We start from the raw sequence: 23,882 nt of genomic DNA, 5'->3' as shown, positions 1-23,882 counted from the left end.
GGAGCGGCCATGTTGTCACGAGCCTCCAGGGCTGAAACCGATGCTCTAAACAAACGCCGGGTGCAGCAGGGAGATCTCGGGGGTCCCCAGCGGCGGAATCACTGCGATCAGACATCCTAACCCCTATTTTGATAAGATGTCTATTCAGCTTGGTACACAAGTAGAGTTTAACTATCTCTCTGCAGCCCAGCACTGTGTACTGCCTGTATGTGTATATATACATATATATATATAGTGATGCTGGGTTATGTAATAAAGATGCATTATTTAAGGAACTTGTTTGCACGTTTTTTACACTCACATATAGATTTCCTGTCTTTCATGTTTTATATCTACACTTAGTTTTCGCTCACAAATACTGATATGTAAGTTAGGCCTAATAAAAGAACAAAACACCAGCTGGAGGTTGTTTGTACCCAAGGGGGCAGAACCATGAATTTAGAACATAGAAGAAAATAACAAATGTAATTTATTCAGATTTTTTATTTATATCTGTCATTTTGATCTCTGTTCATGCATTGTAAAAAGATAAATACTGACGTTCACATGTTAAAAAAACAACAACTAAAAGCCATCACGTGGGGTATCCTGACTTTTCCACTGTCACGTGGGATTCTCTTGTGGTGAAGGTGACTTTATGTGGAGTAATAGGCAGGGAAGTTGGTGACTTTTTCTTCCTTATATCCCCAGTACTCATCCACCATGGATCCCGCTCAGTCACCTCAGTATAATTTGGGTGATTCCACCTCTGACCATCCTTGTGTTAAGGCTTCGCCATCTCCTTGGTAGAGACGTTTGGCTCATCACAAACTTCCACACAGTAGGATAAGTTCGAAAATAGACAAAGCCACACGACCAGCACCGCACATAAGGGAACGTTCACATTATGGAGTCTCCACCCGAAGATATTCAGTCAGCGCTGGGGCCTGTCAGACATGCGTTGTCTCCATAGAGGGAAATGTATATCTAAGCGATTCTGCTGGAAGATAAACATGATCGTTCTTTCGGTGGAGCTCCGAATTTGAATTTCGTCTGACATTTCTCCTGGCTTTGTTAGGCCTGAGCAAACCTGTCACTACCGAGGCTAAGAGCAAATTCTTAGAGGTCATGTCCTCCTAATGAGCCTCACTAGATCCATCAGGAATAAAGAGGGAGACGGCCATGTCCACCTAATGAGCCTCACTAGATCCATCAGGAATAAAGAGGGAGATGGCCATGTCCACCTAATGAACCTCAGTAGATCCATCAGGAACAGATAAGGAGACGTTCATGTCCTAATGAACCTCACTTGATCCATCAGGAATGGAGAGGGAGATGGCCATGTCCTCCTAATGAGCCTCATAGATCAATCAGGAATGGAGAGGGAGATGGCCATGTCCTCCTAATGATCCTCATAGATCAATCAGGAATGGAGATGGCCATGTCCTCCTAATGAACCTCACTAGATCAGGAATGGAGAGGGAGATGGCCATGTCCTTCTAATGAGCCTCACTAGATCCATCAGGAACAGAGAAGGAGACGGTCATGTCCTCCCAATGATCCTCACTAGATTTATTGGGAACAGAGAAGGAGACGGTCATGTCCTCCTAATGATCCTCACTAGATCCATCAGAAACAGAGAAGGGACGGCCATGTCCTCCTAATGAACCTCACTAGATCAGGAATGGAGAGGGAGATGGCCATGTCCTCCTAATGAACCTCACTAGATCCATTGGGAACAGAGAAGGAGATGGACATGTCCTCCTAATGATCCTCACTAGATTAATCAGGAAAAGAGAAGGAGATGGCCATGTCCTCCTAATGAACCTCACTAGATCCATCAGGAACAGAGACGGAGATGGCAATGTCCTCCTAATGAGCCTCACTAGATCCATCAGGAACAGAGAAGGAGACGATCATGTCCTCCAAATGATCCTCACTAGATCCATTGGGAACAGAGAAGGAGACTGCCATGTCATCCTAATGATCCTCACTAGATTCATCAGGAAAATAGAAGGAGACGGCCATGTCCTTCCAATGACCCTCACTAGATCCATCAGAAACAGAGAAGGGACGGCCATGTCCTCCCAATAACCCTCACTAGATCCATCAGGGACAGAGAAGGAGACGGCCATGTCCTCCCAATGATCCTCACGAGATCCATCAGGGACAGAGAAGGAGACGGCCATGTCCTCCCAATGATCCTCACGAGATCCATCAGGAACAGAGAAGGAGACGGCCATGTCCTCCCAATGATCCTCACTAGATCCATCAGGAACAGAGAAGGAGACGGCCATGTCCTCCCAATGACCCTCACTAGATCCATCAGGAGTGAAGATGGCTTCTCTGTCCATATGCCAACAACCAGGTCCTATTCGAGGTTTTAGGCTCAAAGTTGCTTCTCTCCCTGCACAACTGTTTCCTAAAAAAACATGTCCTCTTTTGGCTGTATAATACCCAAATGTGTTAAAAAAAAAGATTTTCTCACTTTCCAGACATTCTATTAAAATTTTTGATGATTTTGGATAGAATCACCTTTCTCTTGTGTGACTTCTGTGATGAATCCTCAGTTTTACTTTAGTAATAAAACATTTCCCACATTCTGAACATGAAAATGGCTTCTCTCCTGTGTGAATTCTCTTGTGTGTAACAACATGTGACTTGTGTGTAAAACATTTCCCACACTCCGAACAGGAATATGGCTTCTCTCCTGTGTGAATTCTTTCATGTGTTCCAAGATTTGTTTTATTTCTAAAACATTTCCCACATTCTGAACAGGAATACGGCTTCTCTCCTGTATGAATTCTCTCATGTATGACAAGACGTGATTTATTTAAAAAGCGTTTCCCACATTCTGAACATGAATATGGCTTCTCTCCTGTGTGACTTCTCTCGTGTGTACAAAGATGCGATTTACTCATAAAGCATTTAGCGCATTTTGAACATGAATATGGCTTTTCTCCTGTGTGATTTCTTGCATGTATAACAAGCTGTGATTTACTAGAGAAACATTTCCCACACTCTGAACATGAATACGGCCTCTCTCCTGTATGAATTCTTCCATGCTTTACAAGATTCGAGTGATTTATAAAACATTTACCACATTCTGAACATGAATAGGTCTTCTCTCCTGTGTGAATTCTCTCATGTGTGGCAAGATTTGATTTATTCGTGAAACGTTTCTCACATCTTGAACACGAATATGGCTTCTCTCCTGTGTGAATTCTCACGTGTTTTACCAGAGCTGCTTTGCATATGAAGCATTTTCCACATTCTGAACATAAATATGGCTTCTCTCCAGTGTGAATTTTATTATGTTTTACCAGTGCTGATTTACTTGTAAAGCATTTCCCACATTCTGAACATGAATACGGCTTTTCCCCTGTGTGAATTCTTATGTGTGTATAAAGACCTGATTTTCTTGTAAACTCTTTTCCACATTCATCACATTGAATCCTTTTTCTCCCTTTCTGATCTGTACTTGTGGTAACAATGCGTGGTTGGCCAAGGGAAGGTTTCTCATGATTAGGGGGATTATTATCTGATGGATGTCTACTATGGAGTCCTGGATATGCATTAAGGGTGAGGAAGTTCTCTTCTGGGGAGTGCTGCATAATATCTTCATCTTCTTCTTTAAAATTCAGCGATAACATGAGGTTTCCGTTAAAATTCTTTCTGGGGTTTTCTGTTAGGGTTAAAAATGTATATTATTATTCTGCCAAACCCTTAAGTAGAATAAAATGTTTAAAAAGGAATCTATTAGTGTAACCTGCACTAATCTGCTCTACAGGTGTGTGGTGCTGGCAACACTGATGACAATTATACTTACCAGTCCATGTTCTGTGGCAATCCCAGTTTTCCGGTACATGCAAATGGCCTTCTTGGGGCACAGGGGGGGGGGGGCGGGCGGGCGGGCTCTCAGACGTCTCGCTGGCACCTTCATGGTATCGCCTCCTCCCCTGTACTGAGCCTTCCGCAGAGTGGCCTTAATAGGAAGTACAGGGCGCTTAGGAATGGCCCCCACGCACCAAGCAGATAATTTAAATGTACTGAAGAACCACCTGGACTGAGACACGGAGCGCGGAGCAGTAAGTATCATTGTTATCAGTGTCCTCTGCACTACTAACCTATACAACAGGTCAGGATAGGTTAACATTGCTGTCTGCATCTGATTCGTTCAGGGTACAATTGCCTCTTAAGTTTTTCTTTTTTTTCTTTCCTTCTTGAACCGAATGGACCCTGAAACGGGTCGGATGCAAACTGCTACTGCCTGGTCCCGACGGACCCCATTCACTTGTATTATTCTCGGTTCTCCACCATAAGGTGATTTTAGTACTTACCTGCCTGACAGTAATGGACATGCATAGGAAGGATCTGCGCTTCTGGGGCTAAAAAGCTACATTGCAGACTTCTTTTTGTGAACTGACTAAGTCCGATAATTCCTTGTTTGTAAGTGTAAGGTCACTTTTCCCCCGCCCACACATCTGCCACTCCACCCATTGAAACACACCTGTGCTCTCTCATGAAATAGACCAGTGTTTTCTGACCAGGGTGCCTCCAGCTGTAAAAAAAAACTACAATTCTCTGCAGAATAAACTCCCTCCCAGCACAGACAGGCTCCCTCTGATCACCTGACTAGTGATGTAATATCTTGGTCCGCCCTGTAACCTAAAAAAAGACCTGAGACAACAGTCATTTTGTATGCTGTTAAAAATTAAAGGGGTACTCCGGTGAAATATATATATTTATATTTTTTAATCAACTGGTACCAGAAAGTTAAACAGATTTGTAAATTACTTCTATGAAAAAAATCTTAATCCTTCCAGTACTTATTAGAGGCTGTATACTACAGAGGACATGCTTTTCTTTTTGGATTTCTCTTCTGTCACGACCACAGTGCTCTCTGCTGACCTCTGCTGTCCATTGTAGGAACTGTCCAGAGCAGGAGATAATTACCATAGCAAACATGCTGCTCTGGACAGTTCCTTAAATGGAGCACTGTGGTCGTGACAGAAGAGAAATCAAAAAAGAAAAGCATGTCCTCTGTAGTATACAGGCCCTAAAAAGTACTGGAAGGATTAAGATTTTTTTAATACAAGTAATTTACAAATCTATTTAACTTTCTGGCCCCAGTTGATTTAAAAAAAAAAAAAAAATATTATATATATATATATATATATATATATATATATATATATATATATGTTTTCCACCGGAGTACCCCCTTTAACCCAAAATAAAAAAAGGAAACAAAATATCAGAGGCACCTGACTGCAACACTAAGGTATCATACATTCCACCAGCACGTGTGAGCTCCCATGGTAAACAATGATTCACAATGTAGCTGAAGGTAACGGCGGTGCAAAAATAGCAAGAAAAAAGGAAAGTAGCTGCAACTCACCGCTGGGAAGAGACTCAGTGTAGTAAGGCCGCCATGGAAGATCGGGGAGAGACGGGAGGCTCAGAGGCTACTAACCGGTAAGTTTCGTGCAGGTGCACTTCTTCTGGCCTAGACATACCGGCTTGAAGAAGAGCTGTGAGAGCGTGAAACAGTCTGTCCCGGTTACGTCCCCCGCCTCCACTACTGCACCTGTTCGCCACGACTGATCTACATCATTAAAGCCCCGATGACCGGTGAGTGCTGTCCTGTTCTCTGTGTCTATGTTACATTGAACTTTTACGGACATTGCACCAACCACTATCAACCTCGTTCTCGTGTCGCCATCGCACCCGACTATTGTAAGCATCCAGAGAGTCTTATTCCTGTCAGTGCCGGACCTCCCTACCTCTTCTCATACTACAAATAAGAGATATATCTATACCGGAACATCCCTTCACCAAAGAACTGGCGATCGATTCATCATAGACAGGAATCGTTTAAAACTAATTCAGTTATTCATTTTAATTGATATCGATTAACCGTTGCAGCGCTACTTTCAAGTATTAATCCTGTGGGGATAAGATTGATGACTGGAGAATGGAGAACTTTTTATACATACAAGGGCCGTTATCTTCCCCAGTATTCCGCCATTACTGGGATGAATCTTCCCCAATATTCCACCACTACTGGGATGTATCTTCCCCAATATTCCGCCATTACTGGGATGTATCTTCCCCAATATTCCACCACTACTGGGATGTATCTTCCCCAATATTCCGCCATTACTGGGATGTATCTTCCCCAATATTCCACCACTACTGGGATGTATCTTCCCCAATATTCCGCCATTACTGGGATGTATCTTCCCCAATATTCCGCCATTACTGGGATGTATCTTCCCCAATATTCCGCCATTACTGGGATGTATCTTCCCCAATATTCCGCCATTACTGGGATGTATCTTCCCCAATATTCCACCATTACTGGGATGTATCTTCCCCAATATTCCACCATTACTGGGATGTATCTTCCCCAATATTCCGCCATTACTGAGATGTATCTTCCCCAATATTCCGCCATTACTGGGATGTATCTTCCCCAATATTCCGCCATTACTGGGATGTATCTTCCCCAATATTCCGCCATTACTGGGATGTATCTTCCCCAATATTCCGCCATTACTGGGATGTATCTTCCCCAATATTCCGCCATTACTGGGATGTATCTTCCCCAATATTCCACCATTACGGAGATGTATCTTCCCCAATATTCCGCCATTACTGGGATGTATCTTCCCCAATATTCCGCCATTACTGGGATGTAAACCTTTCTACGATAAAAACAACAAACAGGTCTGACTATTCCGCTTTTTTGGGTCCTCACCCTTCATTCCATTATGGAAATCTGATTTGCCCACTGAAATGATTATGGAGGGAAATCACTTGATCTACTCTCTGTCTACTGAACCCTCCTCGTCTGCTGCCTGGGTGACCAAAATGGACGCCATATGCCGACCGGAAGTGTTGGCGAGCTGGGAATTTACGTAACGTGAGGATTTTCTTAAAACCTGGACCCCTTGGAAGATCTACAGGGAAACCTGATCTCCACTGGCAATGTCTACCATGGAAACCACCGGATCTCTCGCTGCCCCATCATCTCCCCAGGGTATATGTCTGATGGCGACACAAACATCCCCTTATGTGACCCGACATGTCACTATTTGAGGTGGTGACTTTACCTACTGTGGTCAATCACCTTTACTTGTCCACAATGGTAGAGGCCATATCCTCCTACAACGATGCCTCCTGGAATTATTATATACCTGGGGTAACACCTCCTGGAATTATTACATACCTGGAGTAACACCTCCTGGAATAATTACATACTTGGGGTAACACCTCCTGGAATTATTACATACCTGGGGTAACACCTCCTGGAATTATTACATACCTGGGGTAACACCTCCTGGAATTATTACATACCTGGGGTAACACCTCCTGGAATTATTACATAGCTGGGGTAACACCTCCTGGAATTATTACATAGCTGGGGTAACACCTCCTGTAAATCCAATACCTGGGGTAACACCTCCTGGAATTATTACATACCTGGGGTAACACCTCCTGGAATGATTACATACCTGGGGTAACACCTCCTGGAATTATTACATACCTTGGGTAACACCTCCTGGAATTTCCTCCTTCACTTCCCTCATACACGGGTGATGGGCCCTCATCCTCTCTTCTTCATCCTCCACTTTATAATTAGTCAGATCTCCCCCCTGATGTGACATATAGAACAATTCATTACAATACAGCAGACAGGAGGAGCAACAGAGACCCCCCCAAATCTATCCCCACATCTATGACTGCAGGACCCCCTATAGAGATATAGGATCAGCCTCATCTACCTGATGCTTCTCTGGGACATTTCCCTCTGGACAGTCCTGGGAATACAGAGGGCGGGGACACCTCTCGGGTGGATTTCTATCGATGACTCCATCTGTAGGGAACACACAGGGAATTAATACATCAGTGCTGGATATATTTCTATGTTACTAGGTAGTGAGAGTGATATCTATATATATGTCTCTACTTACCTGGTGATGTGAGGGGCCGGGGGTCCTCCATCATGTCCTGGTACAGATCCTTGTGTCCTTCTACATACTCCCACTCCTCCATGGAGAAATAGACCGCCACATCCTGACACCTTATAGGAACCTGACACATAATGATACCGTCATCACCAGACCCCTCCATTACTGTATAATGTCCCAGCAGTGTCACCTCTCCAGTCATCACCAGACCCCTCCATTACTGTATAATGTCCCAGCAGTGTCACCTCTCCAGTCATCACCAGACCCCTCAATTACTGTATAATGTCCCAGCAGTGTCACCTCTCCAGTCATCACCAGACCCCTCCATTACTGTATAATGTCCCAGCAGTGTCACCTCTCCAGTCATCACCAGACCCCTCCATTACTGTATAATGTCCCAGCAGTGTCACCTCTCCAGTCATCACCAGACCCCTCCATTACTGTATAATGTCCCAGCAGTGTCACCTCTCTAATCATCCCCAGACCCCTCCATTACTGTATAATGTCCCAGCAGTGTCACCTCTCCAGTCATCACCAGACCCCTCCATTACTGTATAATGTCCCAGCATTCCCAGCAGTGTCACCTCTCCAGTCATCACCAGACCCCTCCATTACTGTATAATGTCCAGCAGTGTCACTTATCTTATCATAACCAGACCCCTCCATTACTGTATAATGTCCCAGCAGTGTCACCTCTTCAGTCATCACCAGATCCCTCCATTACTGTATAATGTCCCAGCAGTGTCACCTCTCTAATCATCACCAGACCCCTCCATTACTGTATAATGTCCCACCAGTGTCACCTGCTGGGACATTATACAGTAATGGAGGGGTCTGGTGATGATTAGAGAGGTGACACTGCTGGGACATTATACAGTAATGGAGGGGTCTGGTGATGATTAGAGAGGTGACACTGCTGGGACATTATACAGTAATGGAGGGGTCTGGTGATGACTGAAGAGGTGACACTGCTGGGACATTATACAGTAATGGAGGGGTCTGGTGATGACTGGAGAGGTGACACTGCTGGGACATTATACAGTAATGGAGGGGTCTGGTTATGATAAGATAAGTGACACTGCTGGACATTATACAGTAATGGAGGGGTCTGGTGATGACTGGAGAGGTGACACTGCTGGGAATGCTGGGACATTATACAGTAATGGAGGGGTCTGGTGATGACTGGAGAGGTGACACTGCTGGGACATTATACAGTAATGGAGGGGTCAGGTGATGACTGGAGAGGTGACACTGCTGGGACATTATACAGTAATGGAGGGGTCTGGGGATGATTAGAGAGGTGACACTGCTGGGACATTATACAGTAATGGAGGGGTCTGGTGATGACTGGAGAGGTGACACTGCTGGGACATTATACAGTAATGGAGGGGTCAGGTGATGACTGGAGAGGTGACACTGCTGGGACATTATACAGTAATTGAGGGGTCTGGTGATGACGGTATCATTGTGTGTCAGGTTCCTATAAGGTGTCAGGATGTGGCGGTCTATTTCTCCATGGAGGAGTGGGAGTATGTAGAAGGACACAAGGATCTGTACCAGGACATGATGGAGGACCCCCGACCCCTCCATTACTGTATAATGTCCCAGCAGTGTCACCTCTCAAGTCATCACCAGACCCCTCCATTACTGTATAATGTCCCAGCAGTGTCACCTCTCCAGTCATATCCAGACCCCTCCATTACTGTATAATGTACCAGCAGTGTCACCTCTCAAGTCATCACCAGACCCCTCCATTACTGTATAATGTCTCAGCAGTGTCACCTCTCCAGTCATCACCAGACCCCTCCATTACTGTATAATGTCTCAGCAGTGTCACCTCTCCAGTCATCACCAGACCCCTCCATTACTGTAAAATGTCCCAGCATTCCCAGCAGTGTCACCTCTCAAGTCATCACCAGACCCCTCCATTACTGTATAATGTCTCAGCAGTGTCACCTCTCCAGTCATCACCAGACCCCTCCATTACTGTATAATGACCCAGCAGTGTCACCTCTCCAGTCATCACCAGACCCCTCCATTACTGTATAATGTCCCAACAGTGTCACCTCTCCAGTCATCACCAGACCCCTCCATTACTGTATAATGTCCCAGCAGGGTCACCTCTCCAGTCATCACCAGACCCCTCCATTACTGTATAATGTCCCAGCATTCCCAGCAGTGTCCCCTCTCCAGTCATCACCAGACCCCTCCATTACTGTATAATGTCCCAGCAGTGTCACCTCTTCAGTCATCACCAGACCCCTCCATTACTGTATAATGTCCCAGCAGGGTCACCTCTCTTATCATCAGACCTCTCCATTACTGTTTAATGTCCCAGCATTCCCAGCAGTGTCCCCTCTCCAGTCATCACCAGACCCCTCCATTACTGTATAATGTCCCAGCAGTGTCACCTCTTCAGTCATCACCAGACCCCTCCATTACTGTATAATGTCCCAGCAGTGTCACCTCTTCAGTCTTCACCAGACCCCTCCATTACTGTATAATGTCCCAGCAGGGTCACCTCTCTAATCATCATCAGACCCCTCCATTACTGTATAATGTCCCAGCAGTGTCACCTCTCCAGTCATCACCAGACCCCTCCATTACTGTATAATGTCCCAGCAATGTCACCTCTCCAGTCATCACCTGACCCCTCAATTACTGTATAATGTCCCAGCAGTGTCACCTCTCCAGTCATCACCAGACCCCTCCATTACTGTATAATGTCCCAGCAGTGTCAACTCTCCAGTCATCACCAGACCCCTCCATTACTGTATAATGTCCCAGCAGTGTCACCTCTTCAGTCTTCACCAGACCCCTCCATTACTGTATAATGTCCCAGCAGGGTCACCTCTCTAATCATCATCAGACCCCTCCATTACTGTATAATGTCCCAGCAGTGTCACCTCTCCAGTCATCACCAGACCCCTCCATTACTGTATAATGTCCCAGCAATGTCACCTCTCCAGTCATCACCTGACCCCTCAATTACTGTATAATGTCCCAGCAGTGTCACCTCTCCAGTCATCACCAGACCTCTCCATTACTGTATAATGTCCCAGCAGTGTCACCTCTCTAATCATCACCAGACCCCTCCATTACTGTATAATGTCCCAGCAGTGTCACCTCTCTAGTCATAACCAGACCCCTCCATTACTGTATAATGTCCCAGCAGTGTCACCTCTCCAGTCATCACCAGACCCCTCCATTACTGTATAATGTCCCAGCAGTGTCACCTCTTCAGTCATCACCAGACCCCTCCATTACTGTATAATGTCCCAGCAGTGTCACCTCTCCAGTCATCACCAGACCTCTCCATTACTGTATAATGTCCCAGCAGTGTCACCTCTCCAGTCATCACCAGACCCCTCCATTACTGTATTATGTCCCAGCAGTGTCACCTCTCTAATAATCACCAGACCCCTCCATTACCGTATAATGTCCCAGCAGTGTCACCTCTCCAGTCATCACCAGACCCCTCCATTACCGTATAATGTCCAGCAGTGTCACCTCTCCAGTCATCACCAGACCCCTCCATTACTGTATAATGTCCCAGCAGTGTCACCTCTCCAGTCATCACCTGACCCCTACATTACTGTATAATGTCCCAGCAGTGTCACCTCTCCAGTCATCACCAGACCCCTCCATTACAGTATAATGCCCCAGCAGTGTCACCTCTCCAGTCATCACCAGACCCCTCCATTACTGTATAATGTCCCAGCAGTGTCACCTCTCTAATCATCACCAGACCCCTCCATTACTGTATAATGTCCCAGCAGTGTCACCTCTCCAGTCATCACCAGACCCCTCCATTACTGTATAATGTCCCAGCAGTGTCACCTCTCTAACCACCACCAGACCCCTCCATTACCGTATAATGTCCAGCAGTGTCACCTCTCCAGTCATCACCAGACCCCTCCATTACAGTATAATGCCCCAGCAGTGTCACCTCTCCAGTCATCACCAGACCCCTCCATTACAGTATAATGCCCCAGCAGTGTCACCTCTCCAGTCATCACCAGACCCCTCCATTACAGTATAATGCCCCAGCAGTGTCACCTCTCCAGTCATCACCAGACCCCTCCATTACTGTATAATGTCCCAGCAGTGTCACCTCTCTAATTATCACCAGACCCCTCCATTACTGTATAATGTCCCAGCAGTGTCACCTCTCCAGTCATCACCAGACCCCTCCATTACTGAATAATGTCCCAGCAGTGTCACCTCTCCAGTCATCACCAGACCCCTCCATTACCGTATAATGTCCCAGCAGTGTCACCTCTCCAGTCATCACCAGACCCCTCCATTACCGTGTAATGTCCAGCAGTGTCACCTCTCCAGTCATCACCACACCCCTCCATTACTGTATAATGTCCCAGCAGTGTCACCTCTCCAGTCATCACCAGACCCCTCCATTACAGTATAATGTCCCAGCAGTGTCACCTCTCCAGTCATCACCAGACCCCTCCATTACTGTATAATGTCCCAGCAGTGTCACCTCTCTAATCATCACCAGACCCCTCCATTACTGTATAATGTCCCAGCAGTGTCACCTCTCCAGTCATCACCAGACCCCTCCATTACTGTATAATGTCCCAGCAGTGTCACCTCTCCAGTCATCACCAGACCCCTCCATTACTGTATAATGTCCCAGCAGTGTCACCTCTCCAGTCATCACCAGACCCCTCCATTACTGTATAATGTCCCAGCAGTGTCACCTCTCCAGTCATCACCAGACCCCTCCATTACTGTATAATGGCCCAGCATTCCCAGCAGTGTCACCTCTCCAGTCATCACCAGACCCCTCCATTACTGTATAATGTCCCAGCAGTGTCACCTCTCCAGTCATCACCAGACCCCTCCATTACTGTATAATATCCCAGCATCCCCAGCAGTGTCACCTCTCCAGTCATCACCAGACCCCTCCATTACGGTATAATGTCCCAGCAGTGTCACCTCTCCAGTCATCACCAGACCCCTCCATTACTGTATAATGTACCAGCAGTGTTACCTCTCCAGTCATCACCAGACCCCTCCATTACTGTATAATGTCCCAGCAGTGTCACCTCTCCAGTCATCACCAGACCCCTCCATTACAGTATAATGTCTCGGCAGTGTCACCTCTCTAATCATCACCAGACCCCTCCATTACTGTATAATGTCCCAGCAGTGTCACCTCTCCAGTCAGCAGCTCAGTGATCCTGTGGGTGAGTTCTAGGATCTTCTCCTCATATATCGGTGAGTGAGGTGGAGGCTCCGTGATGGGGCCCCGGGCCCTGCTCCGCCCTCCTGACTCATGGCTGCTGGATACCACACACTCCCCCCATGTCTTCTTCACTATGGTGTAATCCTGTGTATGGAGAGAGGCAATGAGGGAACTGACCCCAGTATTCCTCCCTCACTACTAAGAGGAGATTGTGCCCCCTGTATAGAGATCTAGTGAGCACATCTGGAATACTGGGGTCAGTTCTGGAGACCTCACCTACAAAGAGACATCCAGAACATAGAGCGGCTCCAAAGATGGGGGACAACAATGGTGGAAATGTAGAAGGGGACAACAATGGTGGAAATGTAAATGGGGGGGACAACAATGGTGGAAATGTAAATGGGGGGGACAACAATGGTGGAAATGTAGATGGGGGGACAACAATGGTGGAAATGTAGATGGGGACAACAATGGTGGAAATGTAGATGGGGGACAACAATGGTGGAAATGTAGGTGGGGGACAACAATGGTGGAAATGTAGATGGGGGACAACAATGGTGGAAATGTAGATGGGGGACAACAATGGTGGAAATGTAGATGGGGGACAACAATGGTGGAAATGTAGATGGGGGACAACAATGGTGGAAATGTAGATGGGGGACAACAATGGTGGAAATGTAGATGGGGGACAACAATGGTGGAAATGTAGATGGGGGACAACAATGGTGGAAATGTAGATGGGGGGACAACAATGGTGGAAATGTAGGTGGGGGACAACCATGGTGGAAATGTATATGGGTGGACAACAATGGTGGAAACGTAGATGGGGGGGACAACAATGGTGGAAACATAGATGGGGGCCAACAATGGTGGAAACGTAGATGGGGGGACAACAATGGTGGAAATGTAGATGGGGACAACAATGGTGGAAATGTAGATGGGGGGACAACAATGGTGGAAATGTAGGTGGGGGACAACCATGGTGGAAATGTATATGGGGGGACAACAATGGTGGAAACGTAGATGGGGGGGGACAACAATGGTGGAAACATAGATGGGGGCCAACAATGGTGGAAACGTAGATGGGGGGACAACAATGGTGGAAATGTAGATGGGGACAACAATGGTGGAAATGTAGATGGGGACAACAATGGTGGAAATGTAGTTGGGGACAACAATGGTGGAAATGTAGATGGGGGCCAACAATGGTGGAAATGTAGATGGGGGACAACAATGGTGGAATAGTAGATGGGGACAACAATGGTGGAAATGTAGATGGGGGACAACAATGGTGGAAATGTAGATGGGGGACAACAATGGTGGAAATGTAGATGGGGGACAACAATGGTGGAAATGTAGATGGGTCACCTCACCTCTCCGGTCAGCAGGTGGAGGATCTCCAAGGTGAAGTGTAATATTCTCTTAGTCATCTCATTCCTGTCCTTGTCCATCCTTGGGGGTCAATCAAGAGAAGAGGAGACAACGGGGTCAGCTGGAGGGAAAGAGTCCTGATGGGGCCTTTATGAGAGGAGGGGGCCCTAAATCATACAGGGGCCACATCATATATGACATACACATCCTCACTTATATGTATATATCATACAGGGGCCACATCATATATCACATACACATCCTCACTTATTATATATATCATACAGGGGTCACATCATATATCACATACACATCCTCACTTATTATATATATCATACAGGGGCCACATCATATATCACATACACATCCTCACTTATTATATATATCATACAGGGGCCACATCATATATCACATACACATCCTCACTTATTATATATATATCATACAGGGGCCACATCATATAACACATACACATCCTCACTTATTATATATATCATACAGGGATCACATCATATATCACATACATATCCTCACTTATTATATATATATATATCATACAGGGATCACATCATATATCACATACACATCCGCACTTATTATATATATTATACAGGGATCACATCATATATCACATACACATCCTCACTTATTATATATATCATACAGGGACCACATCATATGTCACATACACATCCTCACTTATTATATATATCATACAGGGGCCACATCATATATCACATACACATCCTCACTTATTATATATATCATACAGGGGCCACATCATATATCACATACACATCCTCACTTATATATATATCATACAGGGGCAACATCATATATCACATACACATCCTCACTTATATATATATCATACAGGGGCCACATCATATATCACATACACATCCTCACTTATTATATATATCATACAGGGGCCACATCATATATCACATACACATCCTCACATATATATATCATACAGGGATCACATCATATATCACATACACATCCTCACTTATATATATATCATACAGGGATCACATCATATATCACATACACATCCTCACTTATATATATATCATACAGGGGCCACATCATATATCACATACACATCCTCAATTATTATATATATATCATACAGGGGTCACATCATATATCACATACACATCCTCAATTATTATATATATATCATACAGGGGCCACATCATATATCACATACACATCCTCACTTATATATATATATCATACAGGGGTCACATCATATATCACATACACATCCTTACTTATTATATATATCATACAGGGATCACATCATATATCACATACACATCCTCACTTGTTATATATATCATACAGGGGCCACATCATATATCACATACACATCCTCACTTATATATATATATCATACAGGGGTCACATCATATATCACATACACATCCTCACTTATTATATATATATATACAGGGATCACATCATATATCACATTCACATCCTCACTTATATATATATCATACAGGGGCCACATCATATATCACATACACATACTCACTTATATATATATATATATCATACAGGGATCACATCATATATCACATACACATCCTCACTTATATATATATATATCATACAGGGGCCACATCATATGTCACATACACATCCTCACTTATTATATATATCATACAGAGGTCACATCATATATCACATACACATCCTCACTTATTATATATATATACAGGGGCCACATCATATATCACATACACATCCTCAATTATTATATATATATCATACAGGGGCCACATCATATATCACATACACATCCTCAATTATTATATATATCATACAGGGGCCACATCATATATCACATACACATCCTCACTTATTATATATATCATACAGGGGCCACATCATATATCACATACACATCCTCACTTATATATATATCATACAGGGATCACATCATATATCACATACACATCCTCACTTATTATATATATCATACAGGGGCCACATCATATATCACATACACATCCTCACTTATATATATATATCATACAGGGGCCACATCATATATCACATACACATCCTCACTTATTATATATATCATACAGAGGTCACATCATATATCACATACACATCCTCACTTATTATATATATATACAGGGGCCACATCATATATCACATACACATCCTCAATTATTATATATATATCATACAGGGATCACATCATATATCACATACACATCCTCACTTATTATATATATATCATACAGGGGCCACATCATATATCACATACACATCCTCAATTATTATATATATCATACAGGGATCACATCATATATCACATACACATCCTCACTTATTATATATATATCATACAGGGGCCACATCATATATCACATACACATCCTCACTTATTATATATATCATACAGGGATCACATCATATATCACATACACATCCTCAATTATTATATATATATCATACAGGGATCACATCATATATCACATACACATCCTCAATTATTAAAAATATCATACAGGGGCCACATCATATATCACATACACATCCTCACTTATATATATATCATACAGGGATCACATCATATATCACATACACATCCTCACTTATTATATATATCATACAGGGGCCACATCATATATCACATACACATCCTCACTTATTATATATATATCATACAGGGGCCACATCATATATCACATACACATCCTCACTTATTATATATATCATACAGGGGTCACATCATATATCACATACACATCCTCACTTATTATATATATCATACAGGGGCCACATCATATATCACATACACATCCTCACTTATTATATATATTATACAGGGGCCACATCATATATCACATACACATCCTCACTTATTATATATATCATACAGGGGCCACATCATATATCACATACACATCCTCACTTATTATATATATCATACAGGGGCCACATCATATATCACATACACATCCTGAATTATTATATATATTATACAGGGGCCACATCATATATCACATACACATCCTCAATTATTATATATTTCATACAGGGATCACATCATATATCACATACACATCCTCACTTATTATATATATCATACAGGGGCCACATCATATATCACATACACATCCTCACTTATTATATACATCATACAGGGATCACATCATATGTCACATACACATCCTCACTTATTATATACATCATACAGGGATCACATCATATATCACATACACATCATCACTTATTATATATATCATACAGGGGCCACATCATATATCACATACACATCATCACTTATTATATATATCATACAGGGGTCACATCATATATCACATACACATCCTCACTTATTATATATATCATACAGGGATCACATCATATATCACATACACATCCTCACTTATTATATATATCATACAGGGGTCACATCATATATCACATACACATCATCACTTATTATATATATCATACAGGGATCACATCATATATCACATACACATCCTCAATTATTATATACATCATACAGGGATCACATCATATATCACATACACATCATCACTTATTATATATATCATACAGGGGTCACATCATATATCACATACACATCATCACTTATTATATATATCATACAGGGGCCACATCATATATCACATACACATCCTCAATTATTATATATATCATACAGGGGCCACATCATATATCACATACACATCCTCACTTATATATATATCATACAGGGGCCACATCATATATCACATACACATCCTCAATTATTATATATATCATACAGGGGCCACATCATATATCACATACACACCCTCACTTATTATATATATCATACAGGGGCCACATCATATATCACATACACATCCTCACTTATTATATATATCATACAGGGGCCACATCATATATCACATACACATCCTCACTTATATATATATATATCATACAGGGATCACATCATATATCACATACACATCCTCACTTATTATATATCATACAGGGGCCACATCATATGTCACATACACATCCTCACTTATATATATATATCATACAGGGGCCACATCATATATCACATACACATCCTCACTTATATATATATATCATACAGGGATCACATCATATATCACATACACATCCTCACTTATATATATATATATCATACAGGGGCCACATCATATGTCACATACACATCCTCACTTATTATATATATCATACAGGGATCACATCATATATCACATACACATCCTCACTTATTATATATATCATACAGGGATCACATCATATATCACATACACATCCTCACTTATTATATATATCATACAGGGGTCACATCATATATCACATACACATCCTCACTTATATATATCATACAGGGATCACATCATATATCACATACACATCCTCACTTATTATATATATATATATATATATATCATACAGGGACCACATCATATATCACATACACATCCTCATTATTATATATATATCATACAGGGATCACATCATATATCACATACACATCCTCAATTATTATATATATCATACAGGGGCCACATCATATGTCACATACACATCCTCAATTATTATATATATCATACAGGGGCCACATCATATGTCACATACACATCCTCAATTATTATATATATCATACAGGGGCCACATCATATATCACATACACATCCTCACTTATTATATATATATCGTACAGGGATCACATCATATATCACATACACATCCTCACATATTATATATATCATACAGAGATCACATCATATATCACATACACATCCTCACTTATTATATATATATCATACAGGGGCCACATCATATATCACATACACATCCTCACTTATATATATATCATACAGGGGCCACATCATATATCACATACACATCCTCAATTATTATATATTTCATACAGGGGCCACATCATATATCACATACACATCCTCACTTATTATATATATCATACAGGGATCACATCATATATCACATACACATCCTCACTTATATATATATCATACAGGGGTCACATCATATATCACATACACATCCTCACTTATTATATATATCATACAGGGGCCACATCATATATCACATACACATCCTCACTTATTATATATATATCATACAGGGGCCACATCATATATCACATACACATCCTCACTTATTATATATATCATACAGGGATCACATCATATATCACATACACATCCTCACTTATTATATATATCATACAGGGATCACATCATATATCACATACACATCCTCACTTATTATATATATCATACAGGGGCCACATCATATATCACATACACATCCTCACTTATTATATATATATCATATAGGGGCCACATCATGTCACATACACATCCTCACTTATTATATATATCATACAGGGATCACATCATATATCACATACACATCCTCACTTATTATATATATCATACAGGGATCGCATCATATATCACATACACATCCTCACTTATATATATATATCATACAGGGATCACATCATATATCACATACACATCCTCACTTATTATATATATATCATACAGGGGCCACATCATATATCACATACACATCCTCACTTATTATATATATCATACAGGGATCACATCATATATCACATACACATCCTCACTTATTATATATATCATACAGGGGCCACATCATATATCACATACACATCCTCACTTATATATATATCATACAGAGATCACATCATATATCACATACACATCCTCACTTATTATATATATATCATACAGGGGTCACATCATATATCACATACACATCCTCACTTATTATATATATCATACAGGGACCACATCATATATCACATACACATCTTCACTTATTATATATATATCATACAGGGGTCACATCATATATCACATACACATCCTCACTTATTATATATATCATACAGGGATCACATCATATATCACATACACATCCTCACTTATTATATATATCATACAGGGACCACATCATATGTCACATACACATCCTCACTTATATATATCATACAGGGATCACATCATATATCACATACACATCCTCACTTATTATATATATCATACAGGGGCCACATCATATATCACATACACATCCTCACTTATTATATATATCATACAGGGATCACATCATATATCACATACACATCCTCACTTATTATATATATCATACAGAGATCACATCATATATCACATACACATCCTCACTTATTATATATATATCATACAGGGGCCACATCATATATCACATACACATCCTCACTTATTATATATATCATACAGGGATCACATCATATATCACATACACATCCTCACTTATTATATATATCATACAGGGGCCACATCATATATCACATACACATCCTCACTTATATATATATCATACAGAGATCACATCATATATCACATACACATCTTCACTTATTATATATATATATCATACAGGGGTCACATCATATATCACATACACATCCTCACTTATTATATATATCATACAGGGACCACATCATATGTCACATACACATCCTCACTTATATATATCATACAGGGATCACATCATATATCACATACACATCCTCACTTATTATATATATCATACAGGGGCCACATCATATGTCACATACACATCCTCACTTATATATATCATACAGGGACCACATCATATATCACATACACATCCTCACTTATTATATATATCATACAGGGGCCACATCATATATCACATACACATCCTCACTTATTATATATATCATACAGGGGCCACATCATATATCACATACACATCCTCACTTATTATATATATCATACAGAGATCACATCATATATCACATACACATCCTCACTTATTATATATATATCATACAGGGGCCACATCATATATCACATACACATCCTCACTTATATATATATATCATACAGGGGCCACATCATATATCACATACACATCCTCACTTATTATATATATATATATATATCATACAGGGGCCACATCATATATCACATACACATCCTCACTTATTATATATATCATACAGGGATCACATCATATATCACATACACATCCTCACTTATATATATATCATACAGGGGCCACATCATATATCACATACACATCCTCACTTATTATATATATATCATACAGGGGCCACATCATATATCACATACACATCCTCACTTATTATATATATATCATACAGGGGCCACATCATATATCACATACACATCCTCACTTATTATATATATCATACAGGGGCCACATCATATATCACATACACATCCTCACTTACATATATCATACAGGGGCCACATCATATATCACATACACATCCTCACTTATTATATATATATCATACAGGGGTCACATCATATATCACATACACATCCTCACTTATTATATATATCATACAGGGGCCACATCATATATCACATACACATCCTCACTTACATATATCATACAGGGGCCACATCATATATCACATACACATCCTCACTTATTATATATATATCATACAGGGGCCACATCATATATCACATACACATCCTCACTTATTATATATATATCATACAGGGATCACATCATATATCACATACACATCCTCACTTATATATATCATACAGGGATCACATCATATATCACATACACATCCTCACTTATTATATATATCATACAGGGGCCACATCATATATCACATACACATCCTCACTTATTATATATATATCATACAGGGGCCACATCATATATCACATACACATCCTCACTTATTATATATATCATACAGGGGCCACATCATATATCACATACACATCCTCACTTATTATATATATATCATACAGGGGTCACATCATATATCACATACACATCCTCACTTATTATATATATAATACAGGGGCCACATCATATATCACATACACATCCTCACTTATTATATATATAATACAGGGGCCACATCATATATCACATACACATCCTCACTTATATATATATCATACAGGGACCACATCATATATCACATACACATCCTCACTTATTATATATATCATACAGGGATCACATCATATATCACATACACATCCTCACTTATTATATATATCATACAGGGGCCACATCATGTATCACATACACATCCTCACTTATTATATATATCATACAGGGGCCACATCATATATCACATACACGTCCTCACTTATTATATATATCATACAGGGGCCACATCATATATCACATACACATCCTCACTTATTATATATATATATATCATACAGGGGTCACATCATATATCACGTACACATCCTCACTTATTATATATATCATACAGGGATCACATCATATATCACATACACATCCTCACTTATTATATATATATATCATACAGGGGCCACATCATATATCACATACACATCCTCACTTATTATATATATATCATACAGGGGCCACATCATATATCACATACACATCCTCACTTATTATATATATCATACAGGGGTCACATCATATATCACATACACATCCTCACTTATATATATATACAGGGGTCACATCATATATCACATACACATCCTCACTTATTATATATATATCATACAGGGATCACATCATATATCACATACACATCCTCACTTATTATATATATCATACAGAGATCACATCATATATCACATACACATCCTCACTTATTATATATATACAGGGGTCACATAATATATCACATACACATCCTCACTTATTATATATATCATACAGGGGCCACATCATATATCACATACACATCCTCACTTATTATATATATCATACAGGGGTCACATAATATATCACATACACATCCTCACTTATTATATATATCATACAGGGGTCACATCATATATCACATACACATCCTCACTTATTATATATATATCATACAGGGGCCACATCATATATCACATACACATCCTCACTTATTATATATATCATACAGGGGTCACATCATATATCACATACACATCCTCACTTATTATATATATATCATACAGGGGCCACATCATATATCACATACACATCCTCACTTATTATATATATCATACAGGGGTCACATAATATATCACATACACATCCTCACTTATTATATATATCATACAGGGATCACATCATGTATCACATTCACATCCTCACTTATTATATATCATACAGGGGCCACATCATATATCACATACACATCCTCACTTACATATCTGACGCTTAGCTCCGCCCACTGCTGTCACATGACCACCCTCAAAGGTCCTTGAACTACAGTTTCTTCTCTCCCACATCTACATTTCCGCCCCCACATT

The 23,882-nt window shown here is 40.9% G+C and overlaps 1 protein-coding gene across 3 annotated transcripts; it reads right to left on the bottom strand.

The window, feature by feature from the left end:
• Positions 1-474: 474 nt before the first annotated feature.
• LOC130296751 (oocyte zinc finger protein XlCOF22-like) lies at positions 475-23,835 on the bottom strand. 3 transcript variants are annotated; one of them, XR_008849278.1, is made up of 8 exons: positions 23,780-23,835; positions 14,535-14,613; positions 13,132-13,305; positions 7,959-8,079; positions 7,770-7,861; positions 7,532-7,640; positions 1,699-3,664; positions 475-1,390 (listed from the first exon to the last, which is right to left on the bottom strand). XR_008849278.1 is itself a non-coding variant. In XM_056548634.1 (7 exons), coding segments are annotated over exons 1-7 (1,731 nt in total). In that variant the 5' UTR covers positions 23,782-23,835; the 3' UTR covers positions 475-2,510. The 3 variants fall into 3 exon arrangements, 2 of the variants coding, with proteins under 2 accessions (XP_056404609.1, XP_056404611.1); XM_056548634.1 differs by having other exon boundaries at positions 475-3,664; XM_056548636.1 differs by lacking the exon at positions 23,780-23,835 and having other exon boundaries at positions 475-3,664; positions 14,535-14,682.
• Between the last annotated feature and the right edge of the window lie 47 nt (positions 23,836-23,882).

Source organism: Hyla sarda, chromosome 12, assembly GCF_029499605.1.
Source record: "Hyla sarda isolate aHylSar1 chromosome 12, aHylSar1.hap1, whole genome shotgun sequence".
NCBI lineage: Eukaryota > Metazoa > Chordata > Amphibia > Anura > Hylidae > Hyla > Hyla sarda.
This window is presented reverse-complemented; position numbering and strand designations above follow the sequence as displayed.